General features: G+C 39.7%; 1 protein-coding gene across 4 annotated transcripts in view; it reads right to left on the bottom strand.

Annotated features, from left to right (window-relative positions):
- The window catches only part of LOC142152815 (rho GTPase-activating protein 7-like), a 225,269-nt gene that overhangs the window by 3,037 nt on the left and 196,617 nt on the right, over positions 1-25,615 (bottom strand). For 3 of the 4 annotated variants that reach the window (XM_075209823.1, XM_075209824.1, XM_075209825.1), the window contains exons 2-13: positions 19,990-20,061; positions 18,614-18,695; positions 17,510-17,573; positions 15,199-16,550; positions 14,256-14,399; positions 12,315-12,474; positions 10,914-11,112; positions 9,838-10,057; positions 7,378-7,492; positions 6,505-6,726; positions 5,943-6,163; positions 4,685-4,858 (exon numbers count right to left, since the gene is read on the bottom strand). In XM_075209823.1, coding sequence (XP_075065924.1) covers positions 4,685-4,858; positions 5,943-6,163; positions 6,505-6,726; positions 7,378-7,492; positions 9,838-10,057; positions 10,914-11,112; positions 12,315-12,474; positions 14,256-14,399; positions 15,199-16,550; positions 17,510-17,573; positions 18,614-18,695; positions 19,990-20,061 — 3,025 coding nt within the window. Of the gene's footprint in view, positions 1-4,684; positions 4,859-5,942; positions 6,164-6,504; positions 6,727-7,377; positions 7,493-9,837; positions 10,058-10,913; positions 11,113-12,314; positions 12,475-14,255; positions 14,400-15,198; positions 16,551-17,509; positions 17,574-18,613; positions 18,698-19,989; positions 20,062-25,615 lie in introns of those variants that run through there. The other variant, XM_075209826.1, reaches the window with a different exon arrangement.

Below are 25,615 nucleotides of genomic sequence, written 5' to 3'. Positions count from 1 at the left end.
CAATTTAGCCGTCATAGTAATGAATGTGCAAAGTACTGATGCCCAAACTACTGTAATTCGCAGACATACATTTATAAGAATAGGATAAATCTATAAATTAGGAGCATCGACCAACAGTCCTGAAAAACCATGAACTTGTTACCATTAAAAAAAAACAAAAAACAAAAACAAAAAAAAAACTCCCACACTAAAACAATTAGAAATATTGAGCTTTATTTACAATTAAGAGTAAACAGAGTAGGAAGATGCAGTTTCACAATCCTTAAACAAGGATAGCAAATGCAGGGGACCTTGCCAATACACTGCATAAAAAATCTGGTATGTCCCCCCCCCCCCCCCCCCCAAGTCACTTTTGTGGGACCAAAAGAATACGTGTGTGACATGGAAGGGAGAGTGTGTGCATGCCACCACTAGAGGTCAGTGGACCATCCATATGAATGTCCCACCACAAGCAGGAAGAGGAGGGAATTGCAGCTTTTCTGGCCTTTTTACACCAAATGGAGATAAGACACAATCACAACCGTCTGCTGCTGCAAGTGAGCAGGGTGGAGCATGAGACTGCTCTCTGGGCTTAAGTCTGAGCCACCAATGGGCTGTGGAGAGGAGTATGTCCCTAAAACTTCAGAGGAGAGTGGTTCAGACGCCAGCGGAGAAGCCCCAGAACAAAGTGCAGGTACCCTGAGATGTGTTCTGTGTACGACCTGTCTCAACCTGATGGCAGTGGTGTTTTAAACCCAGAAAGTCAGTGTGACTGTCCAAAAACAGTGCTGGCTCCAGGGCATATAACAAAAGGCAGTATTGCCTGTACAGTGAGAAGCCCCTCTCAAAAACAGGCCGGTATGTGGAGCATTTTTACTGTAATGAAGATGAAGTAGCCTGGGCCAAGACTGAAAGTTTGCATGGTATCGGGACGCTGCAGACACCTGCCAAGGTTTGTTTGCAAGAAAATACGTGTTGAGACACATGGAGATGCAAGCTATACCAGAGGGGTAACAATTCCAAATCAGGCAAAACATATTCCGGTCTCTGTGCTCCTTTGCTCTGCTTGTTCCACCTGACATCAGAGCTGGCTTTGGAAGCTCCTGAGCAACATAGTCACAGATGAAATATTACTCAGTCAAAGAGGACTGATACCTCATGCAGATGGGACAACATCTCTTCAACCAGGTTGGTTCAAATCTTGGCAAAGCCTTAAGCTAACAAAAATGGGTAGGCCAGAAGTACCCCTTTAGAGAATGGAAGACTTTACCATCCCATCAAACATTCTGCATGTAGCAGATGCAGGGAAGCTGGATGCAGACTATGATGAGAGGTACATATAAGCCACCATCTCTGGCACTAAAGGTCAGCCATGGCTTGCAAAAGATACTGAGCATCGTTGAGTGCAGAGTCATGATTGATGGCTGCACTGCTGTGGTTGAAAACACACGCAACTTCAGGAAGATCTATGAGGCACGATGGAATGAGTTTCTCTCATTGGCTGCCTTGAAAAACTCGAGTCGAAGTGGAACTGTGCGCCAGGGTGTTTTCATGTCTTCTGTTAAAGGTAACAGCTGAGGACAGTTTTCTTTCTGAGCTTGATAGTAAACTCTTCCGGTACTTCATGTGGATTGAAATCTGGGGAAAACGAGGGAGAAAAGTCCCCATCCTGCCAACACCAGCCATGTAAGTCGCAATGGAACTCCTCACAGAGAAGCGTAAAGAATGTAGAGTGGCTAACCAAAATGTCTAAATGTTTGCCAGACTAGCTGCCTTGTCACAATCCAGAGGCTCCGATTGCATACACCCATTTGCCTGAGATTGTGGGGCCAAACATCACCAGACACGGCCTTTCAGGAATCGTTGATAGAATGTTGCCATTCTTTCAAAGGTCCAAAAACTGAATATTAAAGAACTAAATTAGTTGGCAGCTTTCCTATGGCGTGACATCAGGGTGCACTGCCAGAATTACCACCTCTTTGCTGATCTTGGTGAGTTGGAGGGTACCTTCAAATTCTTAATGGCTCTCGAGTGGCAGATGGGTTGAATTCAAGGGCAAGCATCTGGACATTGATCATGACTGTACAGAGCAACAGGTCAAATGATGAGCAATCCCCTGTGACAGTGATGAAAGTCATCAAGCACTCTGCTGACAATTCCATGTCAGAAAGGAGACTGTAGGGAGCTTGAAACTTACACCAATGGCCAGTCAAGGCTTCCACAGGTTGGTGTAGTGCACAGTTTTGTTAGGGAAAAGGATATTGCCTTCTCTGGTTTTTTTACAGATTTGTAATGGACGAATCAGATTCCTTACAGGTTGTAAAGAAGTGCAGAGAAAACCTGGGACAGATGAGATCCAAGCTGTGGAGAAGCACATCAAGATTATCTAAACAAGGACAATTGTATTACATGCCTCATGGCTAAATCATCAGCAATTAATGATCGTAATTGGTCGGCTGTGAAATTCTATATAGAGAACCGTATAACGGCTGTAAAGAGAAATAAAACTTGTAGAAATGATACAGAGTGACCCATAGTCATGGGCAACGTGTACACAGGTGTGTGGATTTTCCCAGATGGACTGGATGGTGGGAAAATTCTCATGCATTTTGGCCATGTCAATATTTTGTTCAAAGTCAAACCTCAGAAGTCAAGAGGTAACTCTGGCGACAAACCGCTTCTACACATACCTTTCTTGATGCCCGGACAATAGGGCATTCATATGGGTGCGTCATGTTCCAGATAATGGCCCTCATGATGCAATAAATAAAAAATAAATTGTGTGTGTGTGTGTGTGTGTGTGTGTGTGTACTGTTCTAAAAGTACCATTGGATCCAGAGCAGAGTGAATCGATGGGTTTTATTGTTCAACTAAGTAGACATTTTCTCCATAGTTGCAAGATCTTATTATGTACTTGTTCTATGCTTTCTTCAACCCATAACTTCCACTTGTCACTCACTACAGATTAAATGCTTACTCTGGGGTCGAGCGGTATACGACAAATGGGGCTGAAATGCCAGCATGCGGTTTTTTTGCAAGCCCAAGGTTTCTCTGTGGCAGAGATAGCGGGTGAGCAAGAATCACTGCATGGCGATAAATGGCAAAATAAAAACTATAGGGCAGATATCCCAATGAAGTTCTATAATGAATTAACATGGTATTAACCCATTAATATACATCTCCTTAAATTCACTGATGGATGCTAATAAGCTTGAAACTACTATGAAAGTTTTTGCTTTGGAGGAAAGATTATTTTTATAGCAAAAGGGAAGTTTCCCTTTACAATGCAGCGCCGCTTGAAATTTAATTGCCAAACACGCGGGTGTTGAAGAACCCGCATGTTTATACATTTACCCCCTGGAGTCACTCTGCTGTGAAGTGTGCCTATGTAGTGGGTCATAAATCCAGGTATTACGTTGAGTCCTCAGTCAATGACCGAAATGTTCTTAGCTTGAATTCCCAGTTTTTCCTCTGTGTCATATTTAAGAAACCTTTCAGTATTAAGACTTAAATCTGTCATACTGTGTCCTGGTCCAGAAAAGCGTGTACCCATGTGGGTGTCCAGAGGCTTCTTTATTGTGTGTCTGTAGATTCATCCTGGATTGTTGTTTCTGCTTGGTCTCTCCAATGTAGATTACCGCAGGGCATCTTGTACACCACATTAGAGGATGTGCATGAGAAAGGGCTAGTGATTTTATAGTCCCGTTGAGTGTTGGGTATGTGCACCGTGTTTGTTGGTAGGACATTGTTTGTATGAAAGGAGAGGTAAATATCGGAAAATTTCCTTCAGCCCATTGTCTTTCTGAAATATGGGTTGAAGGTCAGCAGCAATTTTCCCCAAGATGTTCGTGTGGGGATTTTAAATGACCACTAGGGGCACCCTGCTGTTATCCTCCTGTTTCTAATAGAGGAGGCTACTCATTGGGATTCTTGTGGATCTGTTCATCTATAACTATTGGATGGTATCCTTGTTGTAGGAATGTATTCCTCAGTGATGGCAGGTGTTTTCTGTCTTCACTGTCTGAACAAATCCAAATGTATCTCAGAGCTTGGCTGTAAATGATTGACTTCTTTATGTGTCCTGGGTGAAAGCTGTTGCATCTCAGATATGCTGGGCGGCCTCTAGGTTTATGATAGACTGATATTTGTATAGTATTGTTTCTATTGTATAGGGTCATGTCCAGGAAATGTATCTGAAATCGCAAATAGTTTAGAGTCTAATGGTTGGGTGAAATTTGTTGAAGTTTTTATGCAAAGTCAGCAGCTCATCTTCAGAGCCCGTCCAGATCAGTAGCAAATCATCAATATAACGGAAGTATGCTAGAGGTTTCATTTTGCAAGTTGATGTAACAGCTCTTAAATGTTGTGCCCTTTTCCCAGTCATTCATTTGTAAAACTTGCCTGATGAAGGGGCCTCTGTGCTCTGAAAGCTAACAAATATAATAAAAATGTATTTTGGTAAGCCAATAAAAGCATTACTTCTATAATACTCTTTTCTCTTTTGACACGAAAGTATTCATCACAGATTTTTCTGCCCGACACGGTGCTGCAATTTTTTAAATTGTTTTTTGGGCCACACAACCTTATTGTTTAAAACTCCAATACCACCACTCACACTTACCTTGAGACCTGAAAAATGAAAATTTCTACAGCAATTCTACCATAAGCACATGTTTACTATGAGGTTGTAAGAGGCAACTCCCACCTTGTGTCTGTCCTACAGACATGAGTTAATTTGCACTTCTGAGTTCCAATGTTTTCTATGAGGTGCTCACACAAGATCACATGTCCTAGGATGCCAGTGATTGGAACATCTTCACATTCGATTGAAGTAGCTGCCAAAATGCAAGTGCCAGTTTGTGGGTCCGTTCTCCATGTCCTGCAAAACAGTGTCAGAGTCCTTTATAGCAACTATTTAGGTCTACTAGAATCTATGCCACCAACACCACCTTATCACAAATGCTTTCAAAGATAAACACATTTTATCAATTTATTTTTTTTCTACTTACACTATAATATATGAAGTGGGTTTATTGCCTCAGGGACCAACATAGAGTTCCTCCCCAAACATAAGCAGGAAAAGATGCATGCATAAAAATGCAGCGTTACCTTCCTATATTCAGTGGAATGCATCCAGCTCTACATCACTAGTATATCTGCCACATTTACATCAGGAACAAGTGTATATATCTACTCACTACAAGTGTATAAAAAGCACAGATGTGGCTTGACAGTGGTAGTAGCAAAGGCAAAATTTGCATTACCCCATTTGTACACAATATAGTACAGTAGAAGTGTCATGCATTAGAGACTAGTCTGGGAAGCATTATTAATATACAAAAGTCCCATTTATCATGTAAAATATAGCTACAGACAAAAACAAATACAAAATAAGTTAAATACAAACAATTGATATTCCCATTTGATTATTAAAGGGGATAACATAAGAATAGTTGGCCATGACTTTCTACAATATAAACAGCCACACTAAGTACTTTAAGTGGGAAGGGTCAAAAAGCAAACAGCCAATCAGAAACCGCTAAATAGTACTGCCAAGTGCCACCATCAGTGCATCTCATTACACCAGCACTCAAATACCCCAAACAGGTCTTCCTCCGTTGCATTTACATGAACAAGCCCTTACTGTATTTGGCCTACACTTACACTTGGAGAAGTGAAAAGGGGCGGTAAGTCATAAGTGTAAGATGCAGCCAAATGCTTGTTAGGAGCACGTGTGCATTATGAAAAATAAGCAAGCATGTATTTAGTACTCTACATGAGCTCCTTGGTTGTTAATTTGCATCCACCAACCAAGATCTGAAAGTAGATGGGACAATGCACCACAAATACTTAATCCAAATTCTATAGCTGTTCAATTCTTTTCCCTTTCACAAATATCATTATGCAACTGTGTTTCTGCATGATGTCACCAGATGTATTGATCAAACCTGAAGCATAATCACCTTAAAACTATATACTCCTTGCATGGCAAGGGAGGCAGGCTCTCTGTTGAATAGTGGTAGATTTCAGTATCGTCATCCAGTGTTTCTATGATTTTTGACTGATGTAGATTTGGGTCCCATGTGTGTTGCTCCCTTAGTATATGTTGTAAGACCATTTGTGGTGTTGCCTCCATTTCAGTGGAGGCTTTCCATAATCTGATAGGATAGTCATCATTTTCTACCTGCAAAGGGGAAAAGCATGGCAAAATAACTTTGTAGTTCGCCACCTAAAGCACTTATTTAATGCAACCCCAGTCTAAGCGAGATGGCCATTTTATTGACATGGAGATTGGACTATGATGAATAGAGAACAAACTTGGGACATAAAAAATATATAAAAAAAGGGTATAATGAACAAGCAAAAACACTGCAGTTTTTAGAGGGGCCAGTGTCCCCAAAAAGTTTAGATCTAGGACTCCCTTTTTTGTTTGCTACTCATCAGAAGGATTTCCCAATAGCTCAAAAGTAATGAATACAAAACAGATATGTCTTTAAGGCAATAAGGGGAAACAACACCACAAACCTTCTTGTAAGCCAATTCAACATATTCAAATCCTGCAGTTGCCGCCCAGCTTCGATATTTGTCCTTGGCATCTCGTAGAAGACTCTGCATGGAGTTCTCTAAGGAGATGAGGGTATTGCAGTGTACAGCCAAAGAGGTTGTGGATGTGTTTATGGAAACGTCAGGGGAGTTGGACAGTGGTTCACAAATAATAGGACACAGATCACGACAATAGTCTGGCACCTACATGGGAAAAAATAAAAATGAATACAATAAAAATTCTACTGCAGATAGTGGCACCATAGTGATCATTGCTGCATCACAGTACTGGGGTCATGAGTTTGATTTGGACCAGGGCTATTTGGGTGGAGTTTGTAGGTTCTCCTTGTGTTTGAAAGGGTTTCTTCCGGGTGATCCATTTTTCATCTACAGCCAAAATTAAAAATGAATTGGCTTCTGGACAAGGTGAACCCTAGTGTGTGGGGTAGGAAACTTAGACACCAGGATCTTATGGGGCAGAGAATGATGTGAATGATTACATGTTTTCTGTACCGGGCTGAGTAAAAGCCTGGATAAATAAATAAGGAGAAAAATACAAAAATTTTCATGACTAGGGTGATGGCAAGATAGTATAATAATGTATTAAAGACAGACGTGCTAGCAGTCCTTGAGTAATGTAGCGGGGCCTTAAAAGTACTCCTGAGAAAATGAATGTCTGGTATTCAAAGAATAATTATATAAATTAGTATCCACCCTCTACTAAATCTCCCTGCTTGTATGAAGTATTATACATGACCCCAATGGGTAATCTGAATGGTGGCCTGTTTGTGCCTTTTGAAGATGGCTGTTGTAGGTTCTTGTATTGTGACAAATCACATTATGTCCATTATGTACCTGACAGAGCCTATTGCACTCAGCAATCATGTGAGCCAAGCCTTGAGTCGCTGCCAAGTTCTCACTCAAGTCTTTCGGGTCTGGTTTTCCAAGACTGTATTTTCTCTGGCTTGACCTAAATTGAAAGTAGAAATGGACAATTTTTAGTACCAAGCAGGAAACTTCTTTTATTAACCCAGCCAACCAACTGGTTTAAAAGTGCATTATTTCATGTAGCAAACATACGGCTAAAGACTGCAAAAAAAAACCACTAGTTACCAAACCAGAAACCTTGGAGGAGAAATTCACATAGAAGAGAGAGTAAATAAATTGCCTCATGTATATTAATCTTGAGACTTCTTTACATAATGTAATCCAAATGGGAGCCCGATATATTTGCTGATTTTAGACAGAGTTTCCCATAAAATGTTCTGTATGACATCATTACAACACATTTCCTGCCCAATTATCTACAGAACAGCCTACTGAATGACACTGCACAAAGAAATGGCTGATAAGACATTAATCCTTGGAGCCAGGGCTTTTAGATTACACTTCTTTGAAGTCTCAATCAAAGTAAAACATTAACATCTACACGTCTGGCAATCCTGTTCAAAGTAGTCTTATTATTTTATTTTATTTTTTTAAAGGGAGGAGGGAAAAGCTTTATTAGAACAAACAATGGAGCACTCATGCTGGATACGAAGGATCTCTGTACGAATGCAGGATTAGGTCAATAAAAATAAAGGAAAGTTAATCCTTTTGAAGGACTTCCGATAAAAATCAGTCATCGCACAGACTAATTTAGAGTAGAATATGTTCTGAAGATTGTACAGGCCTATGAATTGCAAACTAAACCATAATCTAAAGTAGAAAATACAATTCCCCACACAGTAATATAGATTTCCCCACCTAAGAAAGAATGCCAACACCCACACACAAGAAATATGTGCTCTGCATTCTCTCTGATCTAGTGCTGCATCATCCAGCTGCCAGCAAGCTGGCTGGATGCAGACCACTAGGGTTGTTATATGGTCCCTGGACTGCCTGGGAACTTTGTTGGATTAATCACATAAGATCCAACCAGCCTGGGATAATAGAAAGTTGTACATTTCAAAATTACAATCAACACCCTCCTTTTGTAATAAGTTCAATTACATTAGCTTCCCAATGCTATATTACCCTCATGCTTATTAATCCATTAGGAGCATGTTAATACTTTAGGCATAAAGGGAAGGGGAAGGTTTACAACTTTTCCCTTGGAAACCCTAACATTTTGTGCAAACACAAAAATCAGCTTTGAAGACACCAAGTATGTTCAATCCATGGATCTGTGCTCTGTAACCACTATCTTGAGTAGAGATTTTGTGTTTCGTATCAGTGTCCAGGAAAAGCCAGCTGTCCAGAATTGCTTTGAGATTTCAAAATTTTGCATAGAGAACAAAATGTTATAAATAGAAACTTTATAGTTTGTATTCTTTATTATTGGGTACCGTGCAATGAATCCGTTTATTTAGACCCCTGAAAGGAGGAGAAAACATACACACCTTTATTTGGATAACCCTCTAGGTGTGCCCAAAAAGGATAAGCCTTGTTTGGTATGATAGTTCTTCCATGAAGCACACTAGAGAGGATGCTATAAAACATAGAACATATTTTTTTAATACAGCTGCCAAAAACTTAAAATTGTGGCTTTTGGAATTCTTGAAATGGTTTTCCAAAATAAAGCTGTAATGCTATAGTAGAGACGTGGTCTAGAATAATTAAGTGTACTTCTGACAAACATTTGACATTTTTATAAAGAGATGCTCACTGACCCCCGTGAACTGGTTTAGGATCTGGATTAAGTTCGTGTTTTGGTTTTGGCAAAACCGCCCTCATGTGTTTTGGTTAGGAAAAATCCTACATTATTAACTTCAACAACACTAATTTCAAGTCATTTGCAGTCAATTTTGACCACCTCACAGATCACAATATTATTTTCATATACTTTCTGACAAATACTGCAGCGAACTGGCTGGATGGTAAGCGACAGAGCAATGACACAAACACACGGCAGTTCCTAGCACATCTAGGACACATTTGCACACAGCAGTGGCAGAAAAAAAAAAAAAAAAAAAAAAATAGTGCAAGATGGAATTGTTTTTGGGCCCGCTCTCCCACCCATTCACCGATATGTTGGATCTTAAAAAAAGGAATCCAAAAAATCGCGAGATCCAACAACGTAACAATGAAGTTTTGCCTCGTATTCAATTCTGAGGGCGTGCAAAAGTACAGAGCCGGCTCGGCACTCGGATCCCTCTAAGTTCGAGTGTGTTCGGTTCTCGAGGAACCGAGCCTGAACATCTCTAGTTTTTAATACAGGAGTAACTGTGGTATAGAGATGCCCATTACAAAATACAAATGTCTAGTGAAAACAATCTGTGCAGATTTTGTCTCCTTTTACAATAAACACAATTTATAGTTAAGTTTTGAACTTGCCTAGTTGAGGATGAAGAGCTCTCTCTTCGGAGAGAGTTCAGATGAAACAAACTTGGTGCAAGGCACACCGCAATGTTGGTTTGAGTCATTTGGTTCTCACTGGCACAAGCAACCACATCTCTGAGGAAGCAGAGAAGCATTTTAAGGGCTTCACGGTTTTCATCTGGCAGTAGAAGTATGGCAGCCTGAGCAGCGTAGAATTGTTGATCCTTCGGCAGATCTGCAGTAAGGGAAGAAACATTTTACAAAGTTGTAGGAGGACGACGTAAACACAGGAATATATTGAGGTCAATCTATATCTTTATAACGTGTGGCAGGCATATCGGGTAATATCCACATGGTATTGAGCAAGCACTTTTCCTCGGAATTCAGTTTTAGTGCCAAATGGACACTTTCACTGGTCTCAGAGGATATTAATCAAGGACAAGTGCGTGATCAATATCCTGTGTGGAGGGTGCATGAGATACCCTCAGTAGTATCCAGCATGTAAATAATAAGTACCCACTCTTCTGAGAGCACCATATGTGCATGCCTATAGAGAACCCATTACTGTAGGAACAGCGTTGTGAAGCAGTTTATTGCTTTAGAAATAAAAGCCATTCTTGGATCAAGAGGGAGTTAACCTCATTTACGGAATATGCCCAAATTGAGAAAAATGGAATGTATTTGTCCCAAGCATTAGACCAGTTTTCTTAACAATTTTAGATTTCCTGCATTATGTTTTACGCTATATATTTTTCAGCGAGATAGGTTATAAAATCTCTCTAGGAGTAAGATGCACATCCAGAAACAAACATTTTCCCTCTATTTGCATGTAATATTAATCACTTTCCCAATTTAGTATTTTAAATCATTAAACATAATCTTTGTTAGAATATTAAAATGCAACAATTTTTTTTTAATACTATGCAGTCTAAAGAAAGGTTTACTTAATCTACAGAGCTGGGAATCTGTGTGCTAGTGAGATTAAAGGAGGAATCTTTATAAACCACTCTCGCACTGCCATGAACCCATTCCTGGGCAGAGAGGCAACTAGCAGACGAGAAATTTAGAATTAAGACAGGACGAAACCTTACACTGATAGATGTGCAGGAACGATTCACACAGTTTGCTAGTGAAAATAGGTTCCGGTAAATCCCGGAAATACTGCTTCACCATGTCCGCCACATCAAATGCAGACTGGCCTTCATAATTCACAAAGTTACAGTCCAGTTCATTCATTTCTCTCAAAGCCTGGATTCTAGACTTCACACCAGATTTGCGAAAAAGACCAACCTTAAAAACAGTCAGAAGTGTACAATTAATGTTATATTTAAGTCTACTGATAAGCATTTTTTTTTCAATCAAACAAACATTTTCTCTACTACCAATTTAAAATTACAAACTGTACATATGCAAGAGCAGCTATGGAACCAGGAAACCACATAATTTAAGGAACTAATCTGTGGAAACAAAGCAAAGACCTCTTCAAAGAGGAGATTCTATCCTCAACCAAGGTGCATCATTTCTTGTGCAGCCATACAAGATGCACACATACATACACAAATTCCTGATTTTACTTTATTTTATTTACACTCACAATAGGTCTACACACATGTAGCCTTTGCATGTAATATAACTATTTCTTGAACTGGGCACTACCACTTTTATGAGCCCTCCCTAGCAGCATTTAAGCAGCTCACATATTCATGAACCCTTTCAGAAACACTGAGAGCAGCGAGATATATAAAACACCAGTAGTGAGGATCCCCAGTGTATCAAAGGAGCAGAGAAGATCATCATACAAATGGATTGATTGTTGGAAAGCAGATGGGAAAGTTTAAAAGGAAAACGTCTAATTGCTGCGTTCCGACAATTATACAGAAGAAAAATAAAATATTGGGACAATTTTCACAACTGTATATTATAACACAATTAAGCTACATGCCACCATGTGTTGTATATAACTTATGCAGAGATTTGGGGAAGGGGGGGGGAAGTTAGTTACAAATCTGGCCACATGGGTTGACAGTCAAACAACAATTCCTGATCATTGTCCCAGAGTGACAAATAGACAGGTGGCAAGACCTCACCCAATATGGCTATCCATGTGTGGGAAAATCGAACACTCACTCTGCTTGCGAATCATGTAATCAGTGAAATAAATTTAAATAACCCCTTATATTGTGCTACTCTGTAGCCTTCCTAAACCACAGATTACAAGGTGGGCAGAGGCGTTAATGTACCATTTATAATACTACTGAAAGAGCCATAAGTTGTAAGCAGTAAAACGGCAATGTCACCAGGACTGCAGGCCAGATGAAACAGTATAATGAAAGATTTTGCCCAACACATTTATCCAAGCTGTGCCCCTTGACACACTGAGCTCTGCCACTTTGTGCCCGAACAGCACGTAAGCAGCCGACATATCCCTGAGCTGTGACAGAAACGCATACAGTTAGAGGAATATACTAGTCACAGGAGTTTGGGTTAAATACCTGATCAAGGAAGTGGATCTGCAAATATTCCATAGCCTGGAGGATACCTCTAGGAATAGGATAGCCTGTTCTCTGGACATTCAGGAGGAGCGGAACACCAAACACATTCTTATCCTTATAATCTGGAGCTCTAATTTTACGGATGAATTTTGGAACAGTCCTATAAACAGTATAGATAAACATAGATAAGTATAAACATAATCTATATATAATAAATATCCCATAATGGAACAATCATCATTACCTTCATGCAACTGAAGTCTCAAACATTGCAGAAAATATGCAGTTGGTTATAATGTTGATATTTTATAAAAGGATCATTATTTAGGCGGCCTCCTTCATAGTTCAGCTTTGCCAATTGTATCTTTTCTGTCATGCTTTGCAATGGATCAATTACATGGTGCCCCCACCTGTATGGAGAGGACTTCAGCTATCCTACTGCATTTTAGCTTATCTGGCTTTATATGCTTTTATCCTTCTGCAGTGCTAGTAACATTTTTTATTTTTTTTTTACACAGCAGATTCTTAGCAATTATGCAAGAAATTAATATTGGGAGTCACTTAAAACATGCATGGACTGTTTGTCATATCTTAGATTTGCTGAATGAATGTTCAGTGGAAAATCTCAGAAGATTCAATATCACGATTTAAGCAGGTGTAACCATTTAACTACTGAGAATTTTCAGACACTACTGTCATTATCATTGAGTTGTAAGGCGCCACAATATTTTGAAGCGCTGTACTGTAGGGAAAACCAGACACATAAAAGAACATACATTCTGTCTACCTTGTAAGCTCTTTAATGGGTAGAGCCCTCCATACCCTTTGCTTTTCCATTTATTTTAATTGAAAGTGGAGGAGACCGCTGAAATAAGAGTGGAGATTGTGACAGTTGTGACTTTGCTTTAGCGTGGGTAGTATAGGTGGGAGGGGAGTAGGGTAAGCTCTAAGAGACGGGATTTCAGAGATCATTTAAAGATTTAAAAGTCCAGGATGAGTCTGATCCAGCGTGGCAGGAAGTTTCATAAGTACTTAACAGCAGTTAAGTATCTGTAGGTGGGAGTGAGGGTTGGTTACTAGGGAGGCGGTGGCGCATAGCTCAGAGGTAGATCTAAGAGGGCAAAGGGTGGGGGGGCGTATTGAGATGAGTGGACATGTATAAAGGAATCAGTGAGTGCTTTTTTTACGGAGTCATTTGGATTGGATTCTGGAGGGCATGGGAAACCAGTGCAGGGATTTGCAAAGTGTGCAGCAGATGTGGAGCAGAGAGAAAAGATAAATCTTGCTGCTGCATTTAAGATGGATTGAAGTGGGAATGGATGAGTGAGGAGAACGCTAGATCATTGATCACTTGTGTGTTCAGTCTCTGTGGAATGCTTGGGACGGAAGCCCAATTGCAGAGTCCAGAATGGAGCGAGATGAGAAAATGAGCGACGACTGCACACAAGTCACTCAAGTAGTTTGGAGGCAAAGGGGAGGAGAGATGTAAAGGCGGTAGTTGGAGAGAGAGGCTGGGTCAAGAGGTTTTCTTTAGGATCGGCGAGATGAATAAAAGGAGAATGGAAATGTGACAGTGGGGAGAGACGGGTGGAAGTAGTGGCCGTGCAGTCAGGGAGAGGGAGCGGAGAAGTTGGAAGGTGATGGGGTAGACGAGGCAGGATATAGGGCGAGATAAGTGCAGAGATTTTGAAGACCAGAGGCACGTTTATTGTTGTTTAATGGAGAGCGAAAAGAAGCAAATATAAAAGTGTGCCTCCAAAAACTTTTAAAATCTGGCAGCAGTTAAATAGGACAACTGCCCCTCATATGTCTTGCTGTAGGGATAATATAACATTGAACTTGGCTATTTTTTATTTTAACATAATTTTTCTGTTTATTCTTCATGAATTCAGTTAGAGCAGTTTTTGTTGTTCCAAGAACATGTACTTCCTATAAGCTTACCAGTTCCATCCCTGTTTGCTGGACGGAGAGTATTTATCCATCAACGCTGTGAGTTTCAACAAAGACAGTTTCTGGATCCTGTTCAGGTGGGCTGCTGACTGACTGTCAATTTGCAAAGATAGATTTTCAGGCTCTGGACTTTGTCTGTAAAATCAAGAAATAAAAAAAAGTGATTGCTAAAGTAACTTTGCATAACTTAGAGTGCATGGTTTTCTATTTGTCCCAATTAGACGGATTTGGCCTTCCAGTCAGTCAATAGCATCCATACTAATACATAGATACGTTGTAATACATTTGTATGCAAGTATATAAAATTTAATAAAGTAAACTCAAGTTTAAAATGATGCATCATAAACACGGGAAAATAAAAAACACTTGGGTAGCTTCTTGTACACAAAAAGGGTCTGCAAGTGGGTGTAAGGATGCTCATTTGCCTTCATGTCACCATAGAGTTAGAAGGACACCTCCCCCCCACAAGTCAGATACTGAGGTTGGTGGGGGTCTATTAGTCATAAAGACTCCTCTGGCAAACACATTTTTGAATGGACCTGTCAAATATGGCCCATTGTACCTGGCACAGATGCTCTTCCCCCGAACTTCCCATTTGTTTTTTCTCCTGCAGCCTATGAAGCTTCAACAGGTAAATATGTATAAAAAGAAAAATCAAATGTACAAGTCACCAGAACAGTGTGTTGTCACTCTGGGTTAAAACTGTATACCACCGATTCACTGAAGTGACACGAGTTAAAACTGGAATTATTCTAGTTGCAAGAGATGCAGAAATTTTGTAAATAAATAAAATAGAAAATACCCATTTAAAGTGTAATTTGCTTGTTTTCATTCAGTTTCATTAAGCAAAACAAAAAAAAAAAAAAAGTAAATAGTTTATAGCAATATTTCAGATTATCACTCTAGCAGAACCACCTCATCATTGCTAACTAACCTGCTGCAGTCTGTTAACGATGACTCAATTTCTGAAACGGTTCCGTCTGGCAGAATTGGAGAGTCTCTATCGGTGTGAGGTTTACAAAATTTAGTGTCTCCATGGTCTATTAATTTTGACTGGTCATCTAAATGCTCATTCACGTCAAAGTGAATAGTTTTTGGGGAGGATGGATATGGTGAGGTGCAGTCATTGCCAAAGTCAGAATCCCCATCATCGGAAAACTTTTCAGACCATGAACTGACTAGTTTTCGAAGTCCATTAACATGGTCCATTACATTGTCTAGTTCTGAGAAGACATCATCCTCACCAGGGGATCCAAGCTTATTAAAATGGAAGGGGAGATTTGGCACATTATCATAGATGCTTAATCTATTGTCTACATACGAAAGTGGACTTTGAGGTGCTTCATTGGTTTTGGAGCTATTAGATCTCATCCTGTTCCGATTGCAGCCATGAAAACTTCCAGTTCTCCAATTTACAGATGTGTTGTCTATAGGAGACAAGATAGTGTTTGTAAGTGCTTTCGGAAAGGTCCCAGGTTTGTGGCCTTGTGGTATCTGAAACATCTGATCTTCATTTAAATGTCTTCCATTCCTAAAGTTTTGCTCAGATATATCACTCCACAGTGAGAGTTTGGTGGGGTCAAAGTCCTCTGCATACATTCCACCTCTCTTCATATGGCTTCTAACTCTAATCACTGGGCTGGGAGTACTTACAGTGCTGCTATTTTCAGATGGACTACTACTGCTGCATGTTTGTGAAGAGCTAGAAAAAGCCGTTTTACTTTGAGTATCTGCTAGATCTGAAATGTTAACACAGTTGAGGTTCCGCAATTTGTCATCATCGAGACCATCAAGCAGAACTGGACCACTTATAATAGGTTTATCTTTTGAATGCAGATTTCTCTTTACAGTGGAACTTCTTAGCCGAAGCTTTTCCATTTTCCTAAGCAGACTACCTTTCTTACTATGTGGCTTGTCAGTCAATTTTTCCTCACTAATTATGTTTAGCATCTCACTGGGAGAGGGAGAACCACTAAAAGTAGAATCTGGAGAAGCAAGTTTCACCGAGGAGCATCTTGAAGAGCTTCTACTAGTCTCCAGTTCCTCGTACGTTTTGGGGAAGCAGTCACTCTCGCCACTGCTGGAACTGTGTAGCGAAGAAGCATCGAGTCTTTCTCCTTGTTCTGTAGAATCCACTTTTGGACCCTTTGCCATTGGCACACAAATGTTAGAAGTCTCATGTGCAGAACAGTCAAAATCTTCCAGTCGGGACCAGCGTTGGCTCTGTCTCTGATAAGACCATTTATTGCTGATGGCACAAGGTTCATCTTCTTCTGATTCGTCACTCTTAGAAGAGAAGAAAATATATTTTTTTATTTTTTTGAGGGGGGGGGGGGGGGGGGTTTAAATACAGGAGGTTTAAAAAAAATGAACACAAAAAAAACCAAAAACTGTATTTCTAGTCAGTTTAACCCACATCAAGATTTCTGGCAGGTGACTTCTCTTAGCTGTTCTAAATATTGCCGCCAGTTAATCACTAACAATTAAGCTGGCAAATCAGTACCAGAGAAAAAAAAATTAATTAAAAAAAAAAAAAAAAAAAAAATCAAGCCCATTGACTTTCAAAGCAGTGTATGAAGTCTCAAATTTATTAAAAGTATTAGAAGAGGATTACACAAACCCTTCTATGATGCAGTTATCTTTCTGTTTAACAACCCATTTTATTACAGGTATTGCACCATTTTATTGTGGATGTTGCATTTGACAGACACATGAGGGTTTGAATTGCATATGGGTGGCAAATGATTCCTTGCGAGCCATAACAGATGTTTACAATCCAGTTAATAACACTGTTCTAGAAGCATACAAACATTTTCTTTTCATTAAGATTGCAGGCTCTCATGAGCACGCCCCTCCCTATCCTTTGTTTTCAGGTCTGCATTTATTTTGCCTACTTCATCTCTTTTTTATATATGCCGTTTTCCCCTACTGTCCGTTGCTGCTGAACTCTGTGCCACCTTACAAATCAACGGAAATTATACTTTGGTACTGGACAACATTTACTATATTTTAAAGAGCATACTGAATAAACATGAACAAAAAGGAGTTGTCCCATTTGTAATCCCTCAATGTAAATATACATTTGTTAGAACCACCCCCACTTTCAAACTAATAATTTCACTGAATGTCACTAGCCTCATTATAATGACATCACCGCTATAGTACCAAATGTCCTAGTACTGTGTGTCTCCTCTCCATCTTTCTTATAAACACCATATAGAATAAGAATAAATAAATTAACACACTCTTTTGCGCTGACGACTGATTTCCACCTTCATGGTTGCACACTTGTTCAAGGTGTTCAAACGCCTAAAAAGAAGAAAACTAAAATGTTTTTCTCCATCAAAATGAGTATGAAGAGCTATGCAGGCAAACATGAGACATACAAGTTAACCACCAGAGTCTGATATGTTCACAGCTAACATAACATGCAAATCATTAAGGTGCGTGTTTTCTAGTCACATGTGGAAGAAGTACTCCAAAGTGCAAAGAGCACTATAATTCCAGGGGCTACTTCCACCTATTCAATTTAGCACAAGGTTAATGTAGCAATGGTATTTTTAAACCATTTAAAATATGTTACTTGCTCAAGCATAGTACACATATTAGGCTGTACACAATAAGAAAATCCCTGCCTTTAAAACCTCAATATTTGAGGTTTTAAAGGCATCTGTGTAGTGTTATCTATGGGTGACTTTTAAAAAGGTGGACAAAATCCTTAAGAGTCAGACTAAACATGGCTTTTTCAGTGGTAACGTTCAATAATTTAGTTCTCACATAAATGGTGGAATAATTTAACTATTGTTCTAATATAGCAATGTAACTTAATGTGTGAATACAAAGTTACAATGTATCAAAAGAATAAAAGCAAACTGAGTAAAATTATATTGAGCTGCACTGTTATTTTTAAGCACATGTTGAACAAAAAGTTAGAAAACATTGGGGCATAATAAAAAAAAAAAATCTCAAAATGGTGCCTTTTAAAATTAATGTACAAACGCAGAAATAGCAGCTTCTAACCGTAAAATCTGGTACTATTTATAAAACCAGGCCCCTACTGTCAATTAGGAGGGCGGGACCAGGAATAATACAGAAATGTTTCAGTCCCTGTGACCAATGGGCATAGCATTCAAAAAGAACGCTTTGTGCTACGTGTTAATGGCGCTATGGGCTTCTGCTTTTGTAACAGGAAATCCCTCGACATGGATGACAGGGAATTGTATTCATGATGGAAAGAATCAGGCTGCTAATGCAGAGCAATACCAATAGATCTGTGTAAATTGAATCGAATAAAAAAAAACAAAAAAAAAAAAAAACACCCCACAAATGAAAGACGATGGGCAGTTTACCTGAACAGCGATTCCATTGCATCTCGATCGAGGAATTCATGATCATTCTTTACTATTTCTATATCAATCGGGAACTGCGAATCTAAGATATAGTAACAATAAAAACTGAACAACATCAGAAATGCAGGCGAGTGGATCATGCAAGTTAATTCCAAGTAAACTTTCTACAAGTTATTTTTCATGCTCTTTGGGTGGCAGCATGGTGGCACAGTAGGTAAAATTGCTGCCGCACAGCAATAGGGTCTTGGGCTTGACTCCAACCAGGACCCTATCTGTGTGGAGTTTGCATACCAGCCTAGTGTTTACATGGGTTTAAATGTGGGTGCTCTGGTGTCCTCCCACACTCCAAACACATAGTCAGGGCCCTCTTAAGAACATCTTGGGCCCCCGGGCACTGCAGTGCACCGGGGCTCTGCAATGAATGTCGGGCGGGCGTGATGAAGTCACGCCCGACATGCACTGCGAGCGTGACGGAGGAGGAGACCATGGAGGGAGCCGGATCGCCAGCTGACCGCAAGGTAAGTATTTTCTTTTTTTTCAGGTTTTTGTTTTTTTTTTGCTGCCTCCGACGAGCCCCCCTGGGATGCAGGGCCCCTGGGCACCTGCCCATTGTGCCCAATGGGAAAGACGGCCCTGCACATACCGGTAGCTTAACTGCCTTCTAACAAAGTGTGTGTATGCAAGAGATAGGGAATGTAGACTGTAAGCGCTATAAAAACATGATATTACATATTCTATACAATGTTTAATGATATGAGAAAATGTTTAATAAATGCCATCAGATAAAGACATTCAGCAAAATACATGACCATATGAAACTGGACAACAAAGAAAAAAATAAATATATAATTAATTGTAAATATCCCAATTGGGGGAGGAGGGTTCAAAAACAACACCCACAAACCTGAAATCATGAACAGCATGTTAGACTGTCCAGGGGCGAACGGAGGATTGTCGGCTGAGCTCCGTTTCTTCAGCGCTGTCCTATACAGCAGCCGCGGCGCTGTCTAAGAAGCGTCCGCGGCAGTGCTGTATACACTACAGCACCGCCGCGGACGCTTCTTTGACAGCGCCGCGGCTGCTGTATAGGACAGTGCAGCTATAGCGGCCACTTAGTTAGCGCAGGGGGCGGGGGTGGGGGGTTTCTGGAGACTCAGAAACCCCCCCTGCGTGCGCCACTGCTGTCAAGACTATTTTTTAAATTCCAGAAGTGGCCAATGTCTGCATTTTGCTGGTGGTCCAGAAAACAAAGAAACTAAACAAATAACTGCAATTGGCAAAGTTCTTGAAAATGTTGGTTGCAGATGACAAGGGTAGTACTAAAAGCACAGTCTACAGAAAATAAAAAAAATTGGGTTGTTGATCTACATAATTACCTTCATATAACTGTGCATATTGTGGGAATCCCGCAGCTCGCAGCCAGTCACAAGCCTCCTTGGCTTCAATTTCTAGTGGAAAAAAATAAATATAAAAATCACTAAAATGTACAACCCACTTTGAATTTAACCTAAAAGTGTGCATCTGTCAGCCAAAATCTGAAAGCATGGATTCCAGAACAGAATATTGCTAATAATTGAACCATAATTAAATTCTTATGGCTATGGTTAAGTTATTAAGAGCAAATAACCAGCAGCACAATGCATGAGAGGGTGGCACGAGTTTATATAATATATAAACTCCCCATCAAACAAACAGAGAATGTAAGGTAGAATTTATTTTCTAAAACTAATTTCAGTAACATTTGGTATATTAAATGCTGCCATGAGTATAAACTAGACCTCCAAATCTTAGGCTGATATGCGCATTGGTTTTGAAGTTATATGCCTTTAAATTTGCACTTGTAGCAAAAAAAAAAAATTAAAAAAAAATTGCATTTGTAGCTCACCTGATTGAGCTAGAGAGTTGGGCAAGATCTAATTTTAAACCTCTTTATGAGCTTTCATATGATAACGGCATCATGTTTCAATAAAAATTAAGTGTCAAATATCAAAGTTTTGATTCACAAAAAAAACATTTTTACATTTTTGAAAAACATCTCAAATTGTTCACACTGGTCTTAATAAATCCCCAAAGTTTTGTTTTGGGATCATGATGGGATCATCTGTTACAAGAGCTTTCAGTTTTGAGCGATTCATGAAAATTGTATTTATTGAGGACCTACACATGAGAAAATCAACACAATATTTTTCCAGTTCACTTCATTAGAGCAATGCATGTTCCTCTTCAGGTGTGTTTGGGGACAAGATTTTACAGACAGCACCTACTCTCCCACTTCTGCACAGGCACGTAAACTTAGAGTGGAAAAACACTACATGAAAGGACACTTCAGTTGTGTTGAATAGGCCTGCCTTTTACAGGGACAGATTAGGTTAGACTGGGCTTTACTTAGTGCAGAAAAGGCCCTTGGTCACTAATTTAAGCCCACCCAAACCTAATCTGACCCTGGACCATTTGTGTCACATTTAAGAAAAACTGAGTGTTTAAATTACAGTGGAGCATCAAACTGGGAGATTGTGTGCTGGGAGCAGGGAGGAACAGCAGCTTGGAGAAGGGGTGCTGGGAGGGAGAGACCCAACAGACTGGGAGCAGAACTGTACTCACAAGAAGCAGCCTCAGTCATCTGACCAGGTAGAGAAGGGAAGGCAGAAGTCCATGATGCTGCCGCTGATCTCCACGGGTCAGAGGAGCATGTGATTGGCTCCTGCAATCAGAGCTCAGCACATGCTCCTCTCACCCCTCAGCAGAGACTCATGGTAAATATTTCCCCAACTCCCCAGTAGCCCTGTCCAAGCCTGCTGTGGTGTTTACATTTGTTTAGAAAAGCAAAGAATAAAGATGGAGGAAATGGGTTGTTTCAACCCATTTAAAAAGACTACTCATACTTCTAATAAGAAGGGAGGGAGAACAGTGTCAGAATGATGTGTAAATTATTTCCTGAAATACCAAAAGTTGCAAAAGTTTGTGCTAGCTGCAGAAAACAACCTGGGACACTTTGAAAAAAGCCATTGGATCATTGTTTAGTTCCTCAAGATCATGCATCAGCTCCCACTTGTTGACATCAGAGAGTATGTAACTGCCGTCTATGACAACAAATGGTGGATGGTGACATTCCCCCATCCAGCCGGTCCATCACCATCTTTTTCAAAACCAAGGAAGCCGAATGTTTTATGGATCACTATGGTAGATGTCCTGTGCAAGGTGAATCTGTTAACGCCAACAAGTCAAATGTACACCTTTCTGAAATGGAAATACTACAAATAAATGAAGCCTTCAACCAGTTTCAACCCATCAAGTAGCACCATCCATCCAGAGCAGCAGTACCAAATCCCCACAAATACTCCAGTATTTAACAATGTTTCATTGTACATAATATAGATCAAATGGATTGTTTGAGATAATTTAAGTTAAAATTATGGCTTTGAGAAAATCCCCCCCGCAAAAAAGAAAATTTTTTTACATTTTTATTGAAACATACTGCTGCGTTATACATCCTATGGAAGCCCATAATAAGAGGTTTAACACAAGACCTTGCCCAACTCCATAGCTCAATCAGATGAGTTACAACGGCAATTTAAAAAACAAAAAACGTTAAAACAAGTTTTCCCATTAAACAAGTGCAACTTTAAAGCTGTATAGCTTCAAAACCAGTGCACACATCAGCCTTGAAGGTTTTCTTTACACCCATGATAGCATTATACCAAATTTCATCACAGTCTGTAACAGTCAGTTTGAAAGCTTGTGTTGATTTGATGTGGAATGAGAAATTATATATATATATATATACACAAACATATATACACACACATATATACACACACACACACACACACACACACACACACACACACACACAAGTTAACCCGTGCATGATACTCATGCATTCTAGTCAAATCAAGCTACTTAAGGTGTTAAAAAGGTTCTTGTCATGCATTTGGGCCATAGCCCAGGCCTCAACCACCAACCACTCCCCACTGTCACCCCCGGCAACCACCAACCACTCCCAACTGTCACTTCTCCTTCAAGAAATAAATATATATATATATATTTTATTTTTTTTTAAATCTTTATAAACACTTTTAACAATTAACAAATTAAAAACATCTTAGTATACCAAATTTCAGCCCTTTCTGAAATTTTTTTCCCACACACTAAGAATTTAGTAGGTCAGTGTATAACTCCACCCAGCTTGGTTTTATTTTTTCCACACACACACACTACTCAGACATAGTAAAGGTGAACCAAGGCGTTTAGAGATGCTGCCCTTAGGCAGGGGCCACAACTCAGCTGACCATCAGAATATAGCTGCCACCAGAAAATATTGTTCATTTACAATGCATCACAGTAGTCTGCAATGCCATATAGGGGTGATCAACAGTCATAAAACAGTTGAACAGTAAGTAAAATACTACATAAAAAGCATAATACAGAACATAAAAGAAGCAAATACAAGGATGCACATCTTCATGAGACAGGAGGACCACTTTCCTCCTTTTCCCAATGAGAGATTACAATCAGAAGCTCTATCACCAATTGGCCACAGTACTCAATAGTCTTCCTGATAAATAGATCCATTTTTAATACTATAGCTAATCTGTACTATGACATTTTGTAAAACTGTACCAGAGATGTAGACTGCTCATCAAGTCATCCCAGTTTGGTAAACATACACAATATGCTCTTTGATTCTATCTTCACATATCCATTGATTCCCAGCACACAGAAGATGGCAACAGATTATACCAAGGACCAATCTACGCAACAGAAAGTTGTGTTTCACTAGTTTTTGCATCTCTATGAAGAAAAATTAAAAAAAATATATACATATACAAACACACCTCTAGCTATCCACACACACACACACTAGGTTCTCTCAGCAATTTGTTTCTAGCCAACTATCACGTCACTCTTGTACTTGCTTTCCGGCCAACAGGCAACAGATGTTGGGAATTAACGGCTCATTTTGTGGCAATTAATAAAACTCTAGAGCCAATGCTTTTGCATTCCCACAGGAGCAGGGTCAAAATCTAACCTTCCAGAATTACAGAACACTCACCAGATGCCTGAAAAATGTAAACATGTTTAGTAGGTCTTAGAGGCATAGCACACCACTAAAATCTAACGGGTGCAACACAAATTTCAAGATGTTTCACATTGGCCATCTGTTTCAGAGGGGCCAGAAAGAGGGGATGAAAGGAAGAAGCACAGACTGACAAGCTGGAGAGTTCTAAGCTTTCTGGCAATGGTAAGTGATGCAAATGTCATCTGTTAGTTTGAAGGGAGGGACAATGTGTGCAAATAAATAAAAAAAACAAAAAAAAGACGAGGCATTTATAAAGATTCCCGTGTGCACAGTCGAATGTGTTTTATGGATTGAACACTAACCATAGTTTCAATTTCAGTATGAAATGTCAGGTCAGCAAGAGCCAGGAGTCCTGCAAGGTCTATCTCGCCCCTGCCACCCTCGCCCTTCACAAAGACAGTGCACTGTCCATCAACGACATGCGTATACAAAAAACAGCAGCGCGGCACCAAGCACGTGCAGATCATGAGGATGGACAAACCACAGGAACACTGGATCCAGTGAACTTTTGGGATGGGGTGCAAATTCTGATATACTACCCAAAATTAAGATTTCAGATGTGGGTTAAATAATTCCTCCCACAATAGTTGATTTGAGTGCATCAGAAGTATGCGTAATCGGAAACAAACATAAATGTTATGTTACCATAATTATATGTCAAACATAGGGGTATTTTACCACATATATTCATATATGTATGGCCCAAATTAACTATAGGTCACAATGGTGTGAAGCTCTAATCCTGTCCAACTATATATATATATATATATATATACACACACACATACACACACACACATATGCCGTAGCGCTTTACAATTGGGGACAAACACAGTAAACTAATGAACATACCGGGTAAAACAGACAGAGGTGAGAAGGCCCTGCTCGCAAGCTTACTATCTATCCACACACACAGTGGTTCTGGGAATTTTGGGGTAGTGGTGGAGGGTAGAGGGTCATGATAAAACTTTATTAGTATAAAGATGTTGTATCATATGTTATTGCCAACCTACAGGAAGGTTACGGTCACTGAGCACCACCACACAATTTCCTCCCCTCAAATAACAAACAGTCCAAACTTTTTTCAACACTTCAGAATGGGGATCTTATAAGGTGAGTGCAGTCGGCATGGTTTTAAAAGTTAACAAAATAGAATCAGGAGACGATTTTCAGAGTGAAGTAAAGAATGCAGGCAGTGGAGGGCACTAAAGATATATACAATTCATAATAAAATGCTGAAAATACACTCAATTTTCACCAGACTTCAAGTAATTTGTGACCTTTAGTGAAACATGAATCAATTCCAAATACAACCACTGTCGCCAACAACGCGCTTGTATTAGGAATGACTTTAGCACTACATTTCCCAACATAACCTTAGTGACAGTTTCACAGAGGCCTGCTCAACAACCAGTGAGGTGAAAGGCTGCAGGAGTAACCCCACAGAGTCTCACCTTTAACTGCAGTTTTCTCATTTACGGTTCTCCTAGCTGTGCATAGAGGGGCAGAATGATATTATAGCACAGCAGTGTACATAAGAGAACACACAGCTATTGATTTAGTTGCTATTAGAGCAAATGTGCAAGAGAAAAAAAAATTGCTATTTCAGCAAAAAAAATAAAAAAAATGGTTTGTTTATGGAAGCATTCTCCTCCCACGGTCTTGGAGGGATTAAGAAGCTAAATTCTAAGGCAGCATGTCAGAAGCTCCGGATGTACCATGTGGGAGGTTATATATTGGCAACTTTGTCTTGAAATAGTTTTCTTGATTTGGGCTTTGGTTTTTTTTTGCATAAAATTAAATGGTGTTTCATTCATGCATCAGATACTGGGAAGAGGAAGGTTTTCGTTCAGCTTTAAGATGTTTATAAATGAATATTGGAACAAACATTTTGTTAGGTTTTTAACCTTTCACTTTAGTTT

This window comes from Mixophyes fleayi, chromosome 4 (genome assembly GCF_038048845.1).
Source record: "Mixophyes fleayi isolate aMixFle1 chromosome 4, aMixFle1.hap1, whole genome shotgun sequence".
NCBI classification, from domain to species: Eukaryota; Metazoa; Chordata; class Amphibia; order Anura; family Limnodynastidae; genus Mixophyes; species Mixophyes fleayi.
Note: the sequence above shows the minus strand (reverse complement) of the source record. Positions and strands in the feature narration are given on the sequence as shown.